The sequence below is a fragment of the Amblyomma americanum genome, chromosome 5 (assembly GCF_052857255.1).
Source record: "Amblyomma americanum isolate KBUSLIRL-KWMA chromosome 5, ASM5285725v1, whole genome shotgun sequence".
Lineage (NCBI taxonomy): Eukaryota > Metazoa > Arthropoda > Arachnida > Ixodida > Ixodidae > Amblyomma > Amblyomma americanum.
In genome coordinates, this window is record NC_135501.1 from 189,141,413 (window position 1) to 189,160,419 (window position 19,007).

The window sequence follows — 19,007 nt, forward strand, 5'->3', positions numbered from 1 at the left end:
AACTTTAATGTCCGCCGATACAGGAGGCACCCCTACCTTCCCAACTCAGGTACGCAGGCCCTGGAGTGAGTAGGGGGTTCCGCGCCTACAGGTCTGTGTGGCGAACCGCTTGGTTCTTCGAGGCCTCGGTCGCCAGGCGGATGGCTTCGAGTTGGTCTTCGAGTTTCGAGCTTCGAAGGAGAGACTCCCAAGCTTGCTCATTACTTATGTTTACGGCAGCCCCAGGTGAGTAGGGGCATTGCCAGATTATGTGGTTTAGTGTCCCTCTCTGGGCGCATTGTTTACATCTGTCGTGTTCTCTGCCGTCTATGCTAACGAGGTACAGCCAATGTGGGTTCGGATAGTTGCCCGCCTGGAGTCTTCTCAGGCTCCTGGCTTGTTCGCTGCCCAGTTGTTTGAGCGGTGTGGCGTAGGATTGTCTACTGAGTTTGTAGTAGTCGCAAATGTCTCTGAAGGCGTCACAAGCGACCTTCCACAAGCTGCGCGGGAAGAAACAAAACAAAATGCGTTAGGCGTCCAGGCCAATTCCTCTAGCGTAGCCGGCATTCCGCAGAATGCACCGTGGTCCCTGTTTGGTGCGTAGAGGGGAAGCGAGCCCGGACATGGAGGGACAGCTAATTTCCTCACGTTTCCGCCCGACCAACGTCGCACCGCGGCTATCGTTTCGGACGAGGGCCGTTTTCCTTCCATTAGCTTGGTGCACGGAGTGCACAGTACGCGTAAGGCATCGCTCCGGTGTTTCCCCATCCCAATTACAGTTCCAAACACAACATGAATGTCGCTTCGCCAGTTATCGCTCAGGCCGGTCCCCAAAAGAAGTAAAAAAAAATGAGAAAAAGAAATGAAAAAAATGACAGGAAAACTAACGAATTGAGAGAGCGGGAGAAAGACGACTCGACGACAGCTGTTGAAAAGAAAGCAGACCCGGATATAATGAATGGAATAACGGTAGAGCATCCCGCGAAACAATGGACCCAACACAAACAAACAAACAAAAACTGCTGCTATAGGGAGGATGTTTGGGTGCAAGTAAATAACAGCGTGCACCGAAACGCACAGCACAGAACGGACCGCCATCACCGTCATCCATCAGGCTGTCATCGTGTCGCACGATTGCGCGTACGTGTGCTCGCGGAAGGCTCGTCGAGTCAGAGGGACGAGCTTTATCTGTTGCGCGACGCGAGAAGTATTCGGCTCATCTGGCGACTCAGCTATTGCGAAGTGAAAGTCAGCATAAAAAACACACAAAAACGGGAAGTCAAAAAACAAAGCTAATAAATTTTAAGAAACAAGAGGGTGCGATGCAGAGAGTGCGCCTCTCCTCTCATCATCTCGGCTAATCTGGGGGCGGCACATGTGAGAGCCCGAGGATCGCCTGTCTCTCTCTCTCTGCTGGTCACCGCTATATACGGGGAATAAATCGTCCCGTGACGGCGGAGACCGTTGATGAATGGTCTTCCGCGAGAATGGACCTCTCCGAGCGAGCTCGGAGAGCGATCGGAGCGTACACCTCTCGCAAACCAAGCGTGAGAATTGGCTCGCAGCAGCGTCTGTCACCAATGAATGATCCCCGTACACTTTATACGGGGGGACTCCAAGGTCGCATGGCGAGAAACGTGAGTCCCGAATCAGAAGCAGAGGAGAGCTGGCCAATCGGAAACTACTCCTTCGGCCGACGCCGATCGAGTTTGGTCACCGAGAAATCAAATGCCTCACGCCAATTTAGCGGTCCCGGTCATGAGGAGGAAGTGGAGGAATTTTCGCCAGCAACCACGCCGTTGTGCAGCTTCTCCATCCAATACGTTCCAAGCACAGTGAGGATTATTTCCCCATAGTGCACGCCCTCGGCTAAGGTTGAAGCATGCTCTCATGCAATCCCTCTCGCCGTCTTCCCTGCGATTTTTGAATAAAAAAAAATGGCGGTGGTTTAGCTCTGGTTAAACCTGGAGTGACGCGATAGCTACAGCTGGCTGAGTGGAACTTGGTCACGTGACCAACCACGTGATCAGCCACGGCGCAGCGCCGCCGGTAGCTGCTCCGCACCACGTGACCAACCACGTGACAGCGTGGCGGCGGCGCCACGCTGAAGGCTCGAAATGCTACCGTAATGTAGCTATCGCTACAAAATAAAAGTTCTGTGCTTTGTTTTGTGCGAAGTATTAAGGCTGCACATCCAATAGGATCGCACAACTAACCACGATTCTTGGCTGTTGCTGTTGAGAAGCAATCACGCAGTTTTTTGCAGCGAAGAGCAAAGACGATGGAAGCGAGAAATATGTACCCTTTCTTACATCTTTCATTCACTGTCAGTGCCTTTGTTTGCCAGCTTGCCCGCGCCCCATACGGATCAAATAATTAACGAATGTTTACTTCGCGCCAGTGCCACCGCTGGGCAACGAAACACGGGATAGTGCGCTAAAGCAGACTATGTAGTAGTGAGTACTCGGATTTTTCGAAAGTGTTTTCTCAAATTTTGGCTCCAAGGATACGCGACCGAGGTCGGGATCGAACTCGCAGACTTGCGCTCGGGAGCTGAACCTTACAGGCAGCAAGTCATCGTGGCGGGTGAAAAGTCGGTTATTTCTACTATTTCATATGCACTGAATTTTGTAGTGAGAGCTACACTGGGCGACCGGTCGAGCATTTTGCCGTGAGCCAGGGTAGACAGTTGTGCGCATGCGCCGTTACCATGGCAACCGGAGAGAAGGAGGCGGAGGCGCGGCGTGCGCTTCGCCCTCGCCGCGACAACGCGCCCTCTCCCCCGTCGGAACCGCGCGTGACGTCACGCGGATGAGCAGTTGTGCGCATGCGCCGATACCATGGCAACCAGAGAGACCCCACAGGTGTACCGCGCGCTGCTGCTTCACCCGAACCGCACGTCGCAGCATTGCTTATAAAAGACGAAGATGTAATGTGCGGCTGTATCACAACGTTTGATATGCATGCATAGAAGGAGAATCCAGCCGCTGCTAAACGGCGGTATAGACAAAAGAAGATTAACTCTTCCAATCCTGAGGTTGTCGCCTGGCAGTTGGCAACTCAACAAAGAGAGCATGAGCGTAAGAAGGCGAAGAGAGCAGCGGAGACGCCCGAACAGAGGGACAAACGGCTTGCCAAACGGAGACGCCAGATAGCCGAGCGTAATAGACGGCGCATAGCTGCCGAGATGGAGCTCAATGTCTCTCATTGCCAAATATACGGTGACCACAACAAGCTCAGCCAGGGAAACGTACCTCTTGCTACGTATATCTTGGCATAGCCGAGCTAAGCCACTGTCAATTTTTTTTTTACACAATGCCTAACTACTGCATTTTGTGCGAATGCCGTGACAAACGGAATGCACCACTTAATCTGCGCGACGAAGGGTTAATCTCAGCAAAAACTGACCCTATGAAATAACTATCTGATGGAGTAGTATCACTGGTCTTTTAATGGATTAACGATTGTGGCAACGCTGTTACTTCCACGGGACGGACTCCTGCGCCACATTTAGTCGCCTCTGGCTAAGACTGTGTGCGGTAAATGTTATCCATAGCCGCATTTCCGTAGTTGTTGTTGTTGTAAAGAGCCAGCAAGAGTGTATCTATTAGCAGCGTCTGTTGAGTGAGAAGCCCAGTGCCCTTTTATACAGTGCCGACCTGATTTCGGGAGTGGCTTCGCTCGCTTTCACGCACCTGCGCTCCCGTTCTACGAGACTCCAGCAGACGCATGTGAAGGGCCAAGTCGAACATGTAACGGCCATCATCGTTCAAACGGCGACGCCAACAACATTAATGCCGCTACATACGCAGCCACTCTAAGGTATTTCACAAGCGGCGCACGCGCTTACGCATTCGCGTACAAACGCGAAACGCAGTTAACGAGGCCGTTCTCCCCGCAGGTGTACCATACACATTACCGGAGGAGGGCCGACGCCAGCGGGAGCGCACGAAAGCATGTATGGAGACACACCCTCGCAGAGTAAATGGGAGAGAGAGAGAAAGCACTCATTCCAGGCTGCCCCCGTAACAACGGCGGCTCCGTGACACGGCAGGCCACTTTTTCCAATTGCACCCCACCGCTCTTTAGGGCCGCTCTGATGGGCTCCTTCGCCGTCGCTTCCCGATTTGCACCCACGGGGGAGAGAGTAGGGGAAGGGGACGGAATAGCCCAGGGGCAGTGACCATTCAATGCGCTGTATATGGCTCCGGCCGCCACCTTCGTCAGGGGTAGAGAGCCGTCGGAGAAGCGGAGGAAAGGATGGCGGGAGGAGGCAAATGCGCGAGGGGGGGGGGAGGAGGAAGAGGAGGGGTGGAAGGGGCGAGGGTCACAAAGACAAGGCGTCCGTTCATTGTCTGCCCTCGCGCGACCGGCGGGCAACGGGAGCGGCGCGTTTATTATTTACCGCTAGCGCCGGACCTTTTATTGGACCCCCGTGACGCGCGGCTCCGCCACGCGTGAGCCGAGAAAGCGCCGAAAGTGGTGCCGCGCTGGTTATCCTCGTTTGTATTTTACTTTGGTCTCGTTTCGTCGGCTCGTCGTCGCAGCTTCAGGAAGAGCCCAATGGCGGCAGAACAGACTGCTTGCGCTGCTATCCTGAACTTTGCAGAGGGCGAACGTAGAGGAAGATGCTAGATCGCTTTTAGCCGCACTCGTGATTAACTTCTCAAACGCTTCGCTTGCCGAAACAAAGCTGTAGTTAACGCCGTCCCGCACGCTTGAATGCTTGTGTCACGCGAATGCTGGTGGCGGGCCCGTATTGTGCTTACGGCTCTTTGGAAACTGCATTTTTTTTATTTCGAGCTTTGTCACGTGAAAAATCGAAAAGCAAGTGAAAGACGTGGATGAGCAGCTCGCTACTGCTGCTGAATCGGGAACTAAGAGATAGCAGCTTAGATAACAGATCGAGGCTTATGCGGAAAATGGTATCCAAGCCAGGTCTGTCCCTCTAACTGCGAGTTAGATCTACTAACGTCGCCAGCAGCAGACTGCCAACCTAAGCAGAAAACTTGAGGTACGTTACTACCTTGTCGGTAGCAGTGATAGCAACAACCCGCGATCTCACACTAATTAGCTCGCGCGTGAATGGTGACGCATTAGGTCCTTTGGCATTAATTTAACCCAAAACTACGGTGCTTCAATCGATACGAAAATGTAACTGCATGGATGCATTTGTGTGGCTACCATATTTACTCGGAGACTATGAGCACACGGCATAAAACAACGAAGCCTTAACGCCGCAAGCAAAACACCCACTGCGGCACTTCATCGTAGATAACTGCTGGCACGAGCCAAAGCCAACGCCGCCGTGATTAAGGAAGACCGAGCTCTTTTACGGAGCACCATTTGTTCCAGGCCATCGAGCGGTAGAGTGCACGCGGCTTGTGGATAACGCTGTCCCGACGGTCAGGGGCCGATGACAGTGAAGTTCAGGCTCCCGGAAGAGAGCAGACGCCACCGTCCCGTCCACTTTGGGAACGCCCAGATTAAAAGCGCGACCTCCATCAGAGTCAAGCCGTAACGGACGCGCGCGCGCAGAAGCCAAGGGGTCAGCAGTCGGGCCAAGCGTCCGCTACGGTCAGTTTACCGCCACCACGCGCCAAAGCGGGGGGGGTCTTTGAACGCCCACCAGTCGGTTCAAACGGCGTGGGGGCATATGGACCAGAAAATGACCCCGGGACCCCGAGAGCGGTGGCCTTCGGCCTTTCATTCCCAGCAACCTCCCCCCCCCCCCCCCTTCCCGCGCCATCCCTAAAACCAAGGGCCTCTGCCGGACACTGCACCACGTGGCACTTCCGCCCAGCCCGAGAACCCCGTTGGCCACAAATCTTTCGCAATGGGAGACAATGATGCGGTGGCGGCGCGTCAATGGACATTATGGAGAAACCGGCTGCTGCGAAGGAACGAAGGGAAAGTAACGGAGAAAACCGGTCAGCCAGCCTGGTGGTCAGCTATCCCGCAGTGCTAGGGGACCGCGTGGCGAAAGCACAGTCGGCGAGCGATAAGTCGGGGGCTGGTCAGTTAACTGCCTTCGGGATTCGCGGAGACGTGATGAGATTAGGAGGGCGTTCGCAGCTAGAGAGGACTGCGCCTGAATGCGGTCACCTTCATCTCTTTCCGCACGCTGCACGGGGCCTGATCTGCTTCATAAAGCGCGGTCGTAAGTCAGTTGGCCGATATAAACTGTGCGTTTGTGTCGATGCTAAGCCCAGAGCTACTGCAGCGCCTGCTTGACTCGCGCTATTATAACACAGCGGGGTGGGTAGATCTGATGAGTAACGGCAAGATAAAGGACACTTAAGTGCCCGACACAAGAGAGGAACCAAGCGATGTAAAATGTTAAGAAGCCTAATACTCTTCTTAGATACTGAGACGAAAGTTCCAAGCGATTCTTCTGCTCCTGCTGTATTAACGCTGTGTCTAAGTCAAGAAATAACTTCGCACAGCTGAGGTAAGCGCTGCTCAATATGTGAACGCGTCATTAAACCGGCAGGCAATGGAGCACCAGATTGAGTTTCAAGATTTGGGCGATTTGCCCAAATTAGCAGGTCAGAAGAGCAGTAACCCTATGCACTTCCACATCGATATGCCTTCTCTCAAAACATCTGAAGAGGTGCTGCATAACGGATTGCTTTTAAGATGTCCACTACTGTGTATCAATTAAATATACACGTCGAATGAAAAGACAAACACATGCGCATTCTCTGTAGTGATAGTGGCGACATCATCATCAGCCTGACTGCGCCCACTGCAGAGCAGAGGCCTCTTTCATGTCTCTCTAATTAACCCTCGATCTAAACCAACACCCTAAACAGAAAGGTGTAAAAAGGGAGTAAACTTTACTCTCACTCCCACTGATACAAGAGAGCGCGCTGGAGGTCAGTTTACTCCCATGTATGTGTATTCGTCTTTAGAGTGTGGCTGAGACTGTGTTGTAATTATTAACAGGAGAAAGTCTCGATCGGCAGGCGAATAATAGACTGTGCTTCTAGCAATCCGGGAACCTAATCAGAGTTCCTGATTTCGAAGCACATCGCGCTACCGAATTTTATTCTCGTTAATTCGGCCACGCTTCGGTGGGCATCGCGAGCCGTATGGTGGTAACGGCGCCAGCGACCGGAACGCCAGGAATAACTACGGGCCGTCGGGGCTCACTGCACAGACCAGACGGGAGTTGACGAGGAGCCGCCTTCTGGGGTGTCGTTATTTCGCTCCAAGCATGGGGCCTATACCCTTGCTTTAAGCGGACGTTCAGGAAACTCTCGAGAGCCGCGCTTCCAAAAGCTTTACATGCACGCTTACTATGAAAGCAATCCTGCTATTGAGGGTGTTAAACCTTGACAAGTACATCGTTAATTTGCTAGGCAGAAGCTGTCTGAGGAAAAAAAAAAAGAGGATGACACGATAACGAAAAAATGTGCGCCATATAGACGAATAAATGAAAGAAAAAAAAACACATCAGGTCAGAAGCGCTTTTACCGACAAAGCTGTCAAGAAGTTTTACGACACGATTAAGAGCCAAACAATCGTAACTAATTTGGCTGGTACAAACGATGGCAACCGAACTTCTCAACACTTCAAGGAGGCTGAGTAATAAAGAACTGCTTTTACACTGGCCGAATTATAATTACAGCCACCAGATCCTTGCTTAAAAAAAGAAAAACTAGAATAATTGTATGGCTTGGTTCCGCTAAGAACGTGTCCGTGTTGCGTTACTGGTGCACAAGTACATACGTCCTGTTTTAACCAGAGTCACCATGTATTAAGAACTTACTGTATACAACGCTGTACTTCCAGTCATTTTCTGCACGGCGGGAATGTGTCAGGCTCTGCGGGGCCTGCTCAATCAAACCGTGTACTTCAGGCGCACCGACCAAAAACTACTGCATGGGTTGGTAACGTGCCTCTCAACATGAGAAATAAATAAGTACTGACAAAATGGCGGAAGACAATGCGTTTTGTGAACATCGGCGACGTATTTTGCGCGAAACTCTCGTCTTATGCTTACAACCATCGCAGAAACTCCTGGCATTGCCACGGCACTTCTCTTTCGGTAGACCAAAATGTTTTGTTCCACCTAACCCACCTATTCATTCCGCAGCTCAACAGAGGTTCGAGGTTCTCGATCCATAAGAGGTCTTTTGCCGCAGCAGATAGCCAAGCTTTTATAATTTTCTCTATCTTATCTCTTTAACTCACCACAGCGTTTTGCATTTTTTTTTTACATTCAGGGCACTGTGCTGATTCAGGACCTTGTTCTTCGCTTGGAGACATATCTGCATCCTCGAATTCATTCACACTCCGCGCGCAACGACTTCAAAACTGCAGGAGGGCGGCGAATAGGCCTCGTTACAAGACCGCAGGAATAACATCACCACGGCGATGATGTCATCTCCTCTGTGTCGTAGTTCTTTGTTTCTGCAATCTCTTCGCCACGTGGCCACTGGATGCCATCGTAAACAAACTCTGCAACGCCGGATATGCTTCAATGGAGGCTCAATACAAGTGAGGGATCGCGATGCCGCGAGCACTTCGAGCTCAACAAACCCTGCACGCAAAGCTAAAGTGGTCAGAGTCACCGGGTCAGCGCCTCAGGAGTTTATTTAGTGGCAGAATAAATTCGGCTTAAAAGCCACTTAAGTCGCACGTTTTCAAAACGCGGCATCGCACAGACATACAGCAAGCACCGCGCAGGCACCGCGCACGCGACAAGCTTGTGATGAATAATATGTGAGTACTCAAAATGCAATTGGTCGCAGGAATTAAGTTTCTGCAGATGATAAAATACACCGAGTCGAAAAATAAAGCATAGCGCTTAGATAGCGAGCCGCCATATTTTAACACCTTTACTCGCGACAGGGAAGAACATAAACATGCTATTTCGCTGGTCAATAGCATTTTAACGCAAGCGGCCTCACTGAAGCTACACAGTACACCGGAAAAGCAGGAACTACGCGTTAAAACTAGAAGACGAGCGGCAGCTCTTTGTGAAACAAGCACCGAGAACAGGAACTGCGAGCTGTAACAGAGTTTCAGACTATTTCTTGGTAAGCAGGGATTGTTAATAGGACAGTGTAATACATGAACAAGATACTTAACCAACGCGCGTATCGACTCAACCATCAAGTAATACCCCTACATGGGGCATTTCAAGTAAATATCAGCCAAAGAACAAAGATGATATCCATAACAGCGCGACAGTCGGGACACCAACTCGCCCAACAAATGGTATTGTTGAAAGATGATATGAAGACCTCGGGTGTCCATACGAGTCCATATACATTGGCTTGGCCATACTGAGAGCACAATGTACCCCCATGCTTTCCTTCGCTGATGTACAGAAAAAGCAGCTCGAGAACTGAGTGGTTAGGGCGCTCGGCTACTGATCCGGAGTTCCCGGGTTCGAACCCGACCGCGGCGGCAGCGTTTTTATGGAGGCGAAACGCTAAGGCGCCCGAGTGCTGTGCAATGTCAGTGCACGTTAAAGATCCCCAGGTGGTCGAAATTATTCCGGAGCCCTCCACTACGGCACCTCTTTCTTCCTTTCTTCTTTCACTCCCTCCTTTATCCCTTCCCTTACGGCGCGGTTCAGGTGTCCAACGATATTTGAGACAGATACTGCGCCATTTCCTTTCCCCAAAAAACCAATTATTATTATTAACTCTAAAGCGGAAAACACGCATAACGACACTACAAACCCACATCATTTAAAAAGAAATGAATCCCCGCGTTCGCATCTCATTGGTGAGGCAAAAAAAAAAATACCTTTTCGGCGAGTCTGACAAAAGGCAGACCAGTGCGGAAAAAATGACCCCTTTTTTTTTCACTTTTTCTTCTTTACGACTCTAACTGCTCATTAAAGGAGGCCATAGAAACGGAGAAGTAAATAGAGGTACGAGACGCCGGCTCAAAACGTGTCTCTATACAGCTACACGTGACCGGTCCTATAGAGCCAGGCTGCTGGAGAATAAAGACAACAGCGCCCGTCCCAGCAGCCCAACCTCCGGAGGCTTCGCGTCGCTCCGTTGCCAGCACACAGGAAGCTCGAGCCGTTCGCGCGTCGGCCGACCCTCTTAAGAGCAGACAATGGCGAGAGATAACCGGGTGAGAGCGGGGGTCCAAATCCGGTGCTTTGGCGGCGGCCTGGCTCTCCGCCCCGCCATCTCTTAGCGGGAAAACCTACCCCGAAGCAAGCACTAATCTGCTCAGATTTATAGGCACTTTGAACGAGTGCGTGCGTGTGTGCGCGCTCGTGGGCCTGAGTGCGACCTCACGGTTTCGGCGCTATCGTCTCAAACTGAGGGAAAGACGGCCGAACGGCAGCTTTACACCGCGCCCGCCGGGGTTGGGTCTCCGGTAACCCACAGAGAATCTGTGGCATCCCCCCCCCCTCCCTCCCCCTCCGTGGCCCCAGTGTAAACAGGCCACGACCGGTATATATGTGTAGCCACGAGGGTGCGAAAGAGAAGCCTATATCAACACGATCGCCGCTGGCTGGGATGCCAGGAGAGACGGGAGACACCTCACCCTAGCTTTTAAAGGGCGCCAGGGATTGGGAGATGGAACGCCCGACGAGAGGTCTTTCTCCGCTGTTAAGCATTTGAGCCTGTAAGTGACTCAGAAGAAGATGAAGGGACCGGATCAACCGAGTGCCGCCGATCACGGAAGACACCATGGCCTGTATCTGCTGGGAAAATGACTGCCAGCTACGACTCTACATTAGCGGCAATTACCATCCTTTTGAATAGAATGTCTACAAATGTTTTTACTTTTTGTTCGTATTGAATAAACAGTTTCTGTTACTCTATGTATACATATTTCTTTTTCGCATTAGTCATGTAGAGATTTTGAAAGCATTTGTTTATTTGTTCTTTCTATCGGATTTAACGTTCCACAATGACCGACGCTATGAGGGATGCCGTAACGGAGGGCTCTGGGTTATTTCGACCACCTGGGATTCTTTAACGTGCACTCACATCGCACAGCACACGGGTCTCGGGCATTTTATCTCCATTGAAATGCGAACACCGCGGCCCGGGATCTAACCCGCGTTTTTCGGGTCAGCAGCCGAGTACCATAACCGCTGATCCACCTGGACGCGTTTGCGGTGCAGTGGCGTATTAGTAGGAAAAAAAAGCATCAAGCTGAGAGAGAAGGGTATCAACAGCTCCACGAAGTGCGGCTCAAAGAAACGACTCGAATCAAACCATCGAAGGTAACCAAAACAGAATCAAACATGTATCTCGCTGATAAGCGCACAAACGACTGTGCCTCGAACTTGATCTAAATGCACGACGGTGGAGATGTCACGTGGCACCTTTTATTTTCTTACAATTTGCTATTTGGGAATACAGTTTGTCTTTAAATGCTCCAGTTCTCTAAAACATATTTTAATGACATTACAGAAACGCAACACTCAGAATAAAGGCGCAGTTTATAAAAAGTAACAACTTCCAGAAGCGCTTTACAGAGACTAAAGCTATTACGCTCCGTCTTGATAGAACAAGAAATACTTGTGTTTGTCGCGCATTGCGTCGTATCCCTTAATTCACAATATATGCCTATCACAAGATGCTTCGAGCATCACTGGAAGCAACTGCTTCTTCAGCGAAAGAAAAAGCTATCGGGATTTTCGCATCTCTCATCTGCTTCCAATTGGAATCTCTCGCGGTAATTCGCAAAGCAAGCGCGGAAAGGTGGGGGGGGGGGGGGGGGGGGTGCCCTAGGGAGGAGGCCGTAGCGAGGCACGAACAATGGGAGAGTGCGGGCCAAGAAAGGAGCCGTCGCGTCCCCAAAAGGGAGTTTCGGGAAGGCCGTAGAGACGGCAACCACGCGCCAAGGCTGCGCATTGAGTGGTCACGCAGCATATCGGGCCACCCTCCTCCTCTTTCTCTCAACGGGTGAAGGAAGAGAGAGAGAGAGGGCAAGCCGGATAAATGGGGACAAAAGGCATTGGGGAAACGATGAAGAGGCCGTAAAGAGAAGCTGAATTGGGGAGAGCGGGAAAATGGAGGGAAAACAAAAACAAACAAAAAGACCACTGTGCCTATAGAGAGAGGAGGGGGACGAAGGTGGAGAGAGGCGCGCGGACCCAAGGCACAAACTGGCCACGGCATCGGGCCAACGGGCAGGCAAAGCAGTCCCGTCTATCGGATGGCGCTGATTACGGCGACGGGCCTCCATTCCCGTTATTGGCCATATTAACGGGACGGACGAACGGCGGAGGCGGCGGCGTACGAAAGCACCGCTCCGCACGGGATTACGCAGCGTGCAGGCCCGACCTCTGAGGAAAAGGGGAAACAAAGCGGGTATGGGGCCAAGGCGAAAGAAAACGGGAGCCGCGGAATCACGTATGAGAAAACGGGCTCGAGAGAGAGAGAGAGAGAGGTAGGAAACTAATACGGCAGCTTCCCGAGCTTCTCACTTACCTTCCTTCTTTCGTTCTCTATCGCTCTCTCCCTAAATCGGGATGTGCCATGCTTTGTTCTTTGTTCAAACCGACTCCAATGCAGTAATGCGAGAAGGAAAAAAAAAAAAGATCGGCACGGGAACACGCGAGGCTTAAAAACAAAGGCCCCGTGAAATCTTGAAATGGATGCAGGAAAAGAGAGAAGAAAAAAAAGAGCAGGCTATAGGGTCTTAATTTCCAATACGTCATCATCAGGCGGGAGTGGTGAGGCCAGGAGGGTTGGGGTTGGGAGCCAGGGATTGGGAGCCAGGGAAGCTAAAACGGCGCTTTTTTTTTTCGAATGGCGCACGCGACGCGATAAAGCCAACATACGGGGGGGGGGGTGGGGGGGGGGGGGGGGACGTTGAGGAATCCAGCGATATTACAACACGATCACCGTATCGTGGATTAAGGCATTCAGAGGGGCGGAAACATTGCATTTCTTTCCGGACCTGTGTTGATTTACTAGAGATGCTGCGTCATCCTTCAGTGAGTAGGGATGTGGCCGGGTCAGTGAATATTCTTTCACGCTGTCGCAAGGACTGTGTTCTAAAAATACAAAAAATCACCAAAAAGAACGAACGCGGGGGGGCCATTATACTCCACGCGTGACGAACCAACCTTTTCACCGTGTTCAGCCCCTTTCTGAACTCCGCCGAGTTCGTGGGCAAAATTTCGCAACAAAAGCAAACAAACAAATGCTGCGCACAGCGATGGCAACAACGGTCATACTAATTAAGAAACAAACTAAACGGTGTCCAGGCGGGTCGCCACATGTCAAGCCTACGCCAACCGATCGCTCATACATTCAGACGCGAGCGAGCGCGTTGTCACTTTTAGAAACGCACGCTGCCGAGCTTGCCTGCCGCCACGGTCGAAAAGCAGACCTGACCCCTGAACCGCCCCGAAGCGTGTCCGACTGGTCAACGCCTGTGCCCAGCCAACCCTGCCGCCTGGCGGCCCCCGTGCATCGTTAACGAATAAAAAAAGAGAAAGAAAAAGAAAACAAAGGGCACAATGAGCCTAAAACGGGCCCCGCCTTCACAATAAAATCCTCCTTCCCCTCCGCGGCAAAGCTGCTGGCCTCCGACAAAAGCACCGTTACTTCTTCCTCTCTCTCTCTCTCTCTCTCTGTCTCCTTCTTATGCTTAGCTCAGTATATTTCTCACTGCCCTCCTCCCCTTCACTCCTGCCCACTCAATAGCCCGGTCACTGTACGGTGCAGCCTCCTAGCCGCTGCTAATCGGCCCTCTCCTATAGAGAGAGCGGCCGCGCTACTTGGAGCCATTAGCAAAATTGCGCAGCGCACACTGATCCGGGCGTTCCAGCAAAGCAAGGTTTTCGCCGCCGAGAGCCGTTAGCGATCTGCGAGCGCCGTTCGGTCAAATCGGCCGAATCAGCTCTCGGCGCCGTCACACACAGCCAGGCCGGCTGTGCGCGCGTGGCGACGCCGAAAAACTCGCTGCGTCATCACCGCTTTTTCCGTTTCAGTGCGTACAGTGTATATATATATATATATATATATATATAGTATATATATATATATATATATATATATATATATATATATATATATATATATATATATATATATATATATATATATATATATATGTGACCGCCGCGAAATGCGGGTGAGGCTAGCGAACTCTCTTAGACGCTGACATTCGTTGCCGGGCGTGGTGGCAGCAACAGACGCCAGACGTCGTTTCGAGAGGACAGCTCGCAAGCAGCGATTTGACGAGCTCGCAACAAACGGCGCGGAGAGAAACACGCGCAAACAGGCAGTGCCGTAGGCAGCAAACTTTGATAGAAAAACAATAAAAAAAGAAAGGTGACGTCAGCGCAGCAGTTCTTGCGTGGCTTTGTTAGGCAGAGGCGTCCGAATCGCTTGACGAGTTGAAGCCGCCTTCCTTACGCGATTGCTGCGAACACCTTGTCGGGGCCCCCAGCGAATCTTACAGCCCGGATATTAAGGCGGTAGCGTTAAAACTTAGCGCTCGGCCGAAAACCGGACGTAGGCGTGAATGAAAAAATCCTGAGTGGTCGAAAGGGTTGTGAGGTAGAAAAGCAGTTCTGCTGGAAAAGAATCCCGGGTTCGAACCCGACCCGCGGTGGCTGCGTTTTTATGGAGGGAAAACGCTAAGGCGCCCGTGTGCTGTGCGATGTCAGTGCACGTTAAAGATCCCCAGGTGGTCGAAATTATTCCGGAGCCCTCCACTACGGCACCTCTCTCTTCCTTTCTTCTTTCACTCCCTCCTTTATTCCTTCCCTTACGGCGCGGTTCAGGTGTCCAACGATATATGAGACAGATTCTGCGCCATTTCCTTTCCCAAAAAAAACATTATTATTATTACTGAAAAAGAAGAAAGCTGATTGGTGAAGAGGAATCTAACCGCTGTCCTCTAGGTATGTAGAAGACCACGCTACCTCCACACCACAATGAGGAGCGTTAGTTCAGTGGGAGATAAATGGCGGCCTTGTGCAATCACCTCACACCGTACAGTAGGAGAATTACATTACGCGGACACTTACTTCATCAACGCCACTAATCAGCGTCGCTAATTAATATAGACAACGATGCGTAATAAAGCCGCACGTGATGCCAATTAACGTGTCAATGAATCGACGTCTGTGAAAGAGTGCGCGCTAGGGGACCCCCCCCACCCATGTTACCGTAGGGACCATTTAACGCTATCACGTCATCTACTCTTAAGGTCAGCTGAAGTGTTCCTCAAGTTTTTCATCACGGCTGCAGTGAACCCGTATCCGGAATTTAAGGTCTGACTGATGTTGCATCGAACGCCTCCTCCTGTCTACGCAGACCGGAGCATCATATTGTTTTGACCTGATTGTTTTGCCCTGACAAAAAAAATACTCGAGACGAGGCTTGACACGCGTTGCCCATGCGCTACAGTCAGACTTGCTTGCGAATATACAAGAGCCCACCTTGAGCGCCCTGGAGGGCGACGAGGCGGGGTCCCTGTGCCAGGGCCGGTGTCCGTGCTGGGAAAAGTCCCTGAGTTTCAGGTAGGAAATGGTGAGGCGGATGATGGAGGCCTTGTCGAGCTGGCTGGTGATGGCCGCCGGCAGCGGCAGCATCTTGGCCAGCTCGTAAAACTCGTAGTTCTCCTTGCCCCTCCGTGACCTGGCTGCGTCCCGGCTCTTTTCCTTGCCGCATCTCGAGGATACTGCGAGACGAGACGGAGAGGGCACGCCGTCTCAGTTGCAGCACTCAAGACTCAAGACAATGGCATCTGCTAATATATATATATATGGGCATCGCACGGTCAGTTAGGGACCCGTACAGAGCAGGGCAAAATCGCAAGCAATGTTCGCCACAAAATCATTGGTCCGTCCCACTGAAAAAAAAAATAATAATCCAGAAGAGTAGTATTTTGGGTTTGTTGGTAGTCGTGACGTGGAAGAAAAAGCACAAGGACACAAGGACGAGAAGACCGCTGCGCTCCTTCAAAGGAGTGCCACGGTATTCCACTCCTCCACGGATCTACACTCCTCCATAAAATTCCACTCCTCCACGGAATTCCAGGAGTGGAATTAAAATTCCACTCCTGCAAAGAATTCCACCCGCCGCCGGTGGCTCAGTGGTTAGGGCGCTCGACTACTGATCCGGAGTTCCCGGGTTCGAACCCGACCGCGGCGCTGTGTTTTTATGGAGGAAAAACACTAAGGCGCCCGTGTGCTGTGCGATGACAGTGCACGTTAAAGATCCCCAGGTGGTCGAAAATATTCCGGAGCCCTCCACTACGGCACCTCTTCTTCCTTTCTTCTTTCACTCCCTCCCTTATCCCTTTCCTTACGGCGCGGTTCAGGTGTCCAACGATATATGAGACAGATACTGCGCCTTTTCCTTTCCCCAGAAAACCAATTATAATAATAAAGAATTCCGCTCCTCCAAAGAAAATTCCACTCCTCCACGGAATTGTATTCTTCCACAGAATGCCACTTCTCCGTGGAATTCCGTGGAGGAACGGAATTCCGCGGAATCCCTTTGGAGGAGTGTAGCGCTCGTTGTCGTCTGCTCCTCTGCTCTCGTTCTTGTGTCCTTGCGCTTTTTGTTCATCAAAAAAAAAAAAAATACACGCTTATACCACACACAATTCGCGGCTCTTCTCACTATTTAAGAAAAAAAAACAGTCATTTGTAAAACCTATCCCAAGGTACAACTTCTATTACTCGGGCTTGCGCACGAGCTCAATTTCAGCCGCTCGAGAAGTAAATAGTGAAAAATATAAATAGCGCGAAAAGGAGCACGGACAGAAAGGTAACCCCGCTCGGTCGTTTAAAATCGGGGAGAGGAAGGCACGCAGTCAAGGGTAAAACAAAACAAAAAAGAAAGAAAGAATAAGGCTCGCGCAGAGTCTATAGCATCTCTCCTTGCGCGATTGAGACGCAGCAGAGTCGAGGTTCGCTTATCGCAAAGCGCCACACGGCTTCCCGAAATCGCGCGGCTCGTACACACAAGCCGGGCGAGAGGAGAAAACAAATTGGGTGTGAGCGGGAAGCTTGGAGGCGGCCTTAAAACCGAAAGCAATAAGGCGTAAAAATAGAAACTAAAAAGCGGTCTCCCTCCGGATTTTTTTTTTTTAAGAACGGCGTATTCGACGAAAACAAAGACCCATTTGCGAGTGCCCCCCCCCCCCCCCCCCCCCCCCAACACACACACACACACACCTCCCCACGCGAACAACTCGTTCTCTCTTCTCCTCCCGCCTCCTTATACAATACACCGTGTGACAAAAGCGGCGCACCGTCGTAGAAGTGCCATGCAGTGCAAGTTTGTCAACTCCGGCTGGCATCACAGTGCTTTTCACGTGTAAAGCAAAGCCTCGCAAATGACTGCACAGAAGCCCCAGCACTCCTTAAGTATGATGCATAACGACGGATAACCAGTCATCCTAGTCCTAGCCGAAATGATGATGATGAATATGAATTTTTATAGCGCAAGGGCGTCTATGGCCAAAGAGCGCTATGACACAAGGTCTTTTCTTCTACTCAAGGTGGGGTCGTAGACCGATTCCCAAGCATTTCACCCTAAATAAGCCGAGCACCAGACCAGGAGAAAGCTAGTGCCCATTGTATCACCGCTGGGTACCCGACAAAACAGGGGATCGAACCCTGCACCTCCCGCATGCGAGGTGGATGCTCAACCACTTAGCTGATTTCGGCAGCGGTCTCCTAGCCGAAATCAAGGGGAAGAAATTGGCTCGAGCAGGACATGTAATGCGAAGGCAAGATAACCGTAACGGAGTGGATTCCAAGAGAGGGCAAGCGTAGCAGGAGGCGGCAGAAGGTTAGGTAAGAGGATGAGATTAAGTAGTTTGCGGGGATAGGGTGGTCGAAGCTGGCACAGGACAGGGTTAACTGGAGAGACATGGGAGAGGCCTTTGCCCTGCAGTGGGCGTAGTCAGTCTGATGATGATGATGATGATGATGATGATGATGATGGACTAGTCATGAGCTGTCGGTCAGTCACGAGCAATTCATGTATGAAAACCGCAGCTCTAACAATTCAACCCCTGGAAGAAGCTGGAAGAAAGCAGGTACAGTTCCTACCACACTGCACCGTTTTGGCTGGACAAGCTTTAAGTATCGGCTTTTGAAAGACGGGAAGGGTGGTGCGGGGCGCGACGAGTCCTGGGACAAACCCGCCACAATGCAGCGCTATCACCCACGATCTCAGTTCAAGAAAAAGATAATAAAAACGAAAGGTAGGTCGCTTCGCTTTTTTACGCGGCTGGCGAAGCAAGAACACGAATAAATAAATAAATAAACAAACAAACAACAGCAGCACTAACACAACAGCTTCGATAATAAAGCGGCAGGAGTTTTTAAACACGCGGGTGGCCCTCGGCGAGTTCCCCAACCCCGGGGGCGCACGAATCGCGAATGCCGAGCGCTGGCCTTTGCAGCTCCCCTGGCGATTTCGGAACGCCTGTATTCAAATTTCTGCGACGATAAAGGGGAGGCCAACTGGGAGCGAACATATGTGCGGAAAACACCGCAACAAAAGCGTCGCGCAAGTCGGTAAAGAAAGATATGGACTGCGGGCGGCATTCTTAGCACGTCTATACTTCTCGCGTTTAAGAAAAACCCATATCTATTCCTCCGCCTGTAATGGAGCAAAAGCTGTATGTCATGTCGTTCGTTTATTTCTTCGTGTTTCTTAGCCCATAGGTTTCCCGCCATTTAAACATACAAAGCGCGTGTTATGTTTAAATACAATGTTGCGCTGTGTGCTGGTCGTCCCGCTCTCTCTCTGTCTCCTCCCCAATTAATAAAGTTAACAAGCCTTCATTTGCTTATAAGGTACTAAGGTGAACCGCGCTGCACGGAGTCTTGATAAAACTAGACACAGCGCAGAGAACTACATTGGTAACATGCACGCCCCTGCCTCGGAAGAGACTGCTATATAACGCAAGAATGTTAGATCAAATTAACAATGAACAAAGATAATTTTGTTTCATCTCCGTGTTAACCCTTATAAAATGGTCTGTAGACAGTCTATAGACATGTTCTAGACTATTGCCTTTCTATAGATGTTTTGTCTATTCATAGT

At 51.0% G+C, this 19,007-nt stretch overlaps 1 protein-coding gene across 2 annotated transcripts in view; it reads right to left on the minus strand.

The window, feature by feature from the left end:
- Positions 1-19,007, minus strand: part of trh (PAS domain-containing protein trachealess) — a 90,364-nt gene that overhangs the window by 31,344 nt on the left and 40,013 nt on the right. For both annotated transcript variants that reach the window (XM_077666186.1, XM_077666185.1), the window contains exon 2: positions 15,377-15,618. In XM_077666186.1, the coding sequence (XP_077522312.1) occupies positions 15,377-15,608 (232 nt within the window). In that variant the 5' untranslated portion in view covers positions 15,609-15,618. The remainder of the gene's footprint in view (positions 1-15,376; positions 15,619-19,007) is intronic.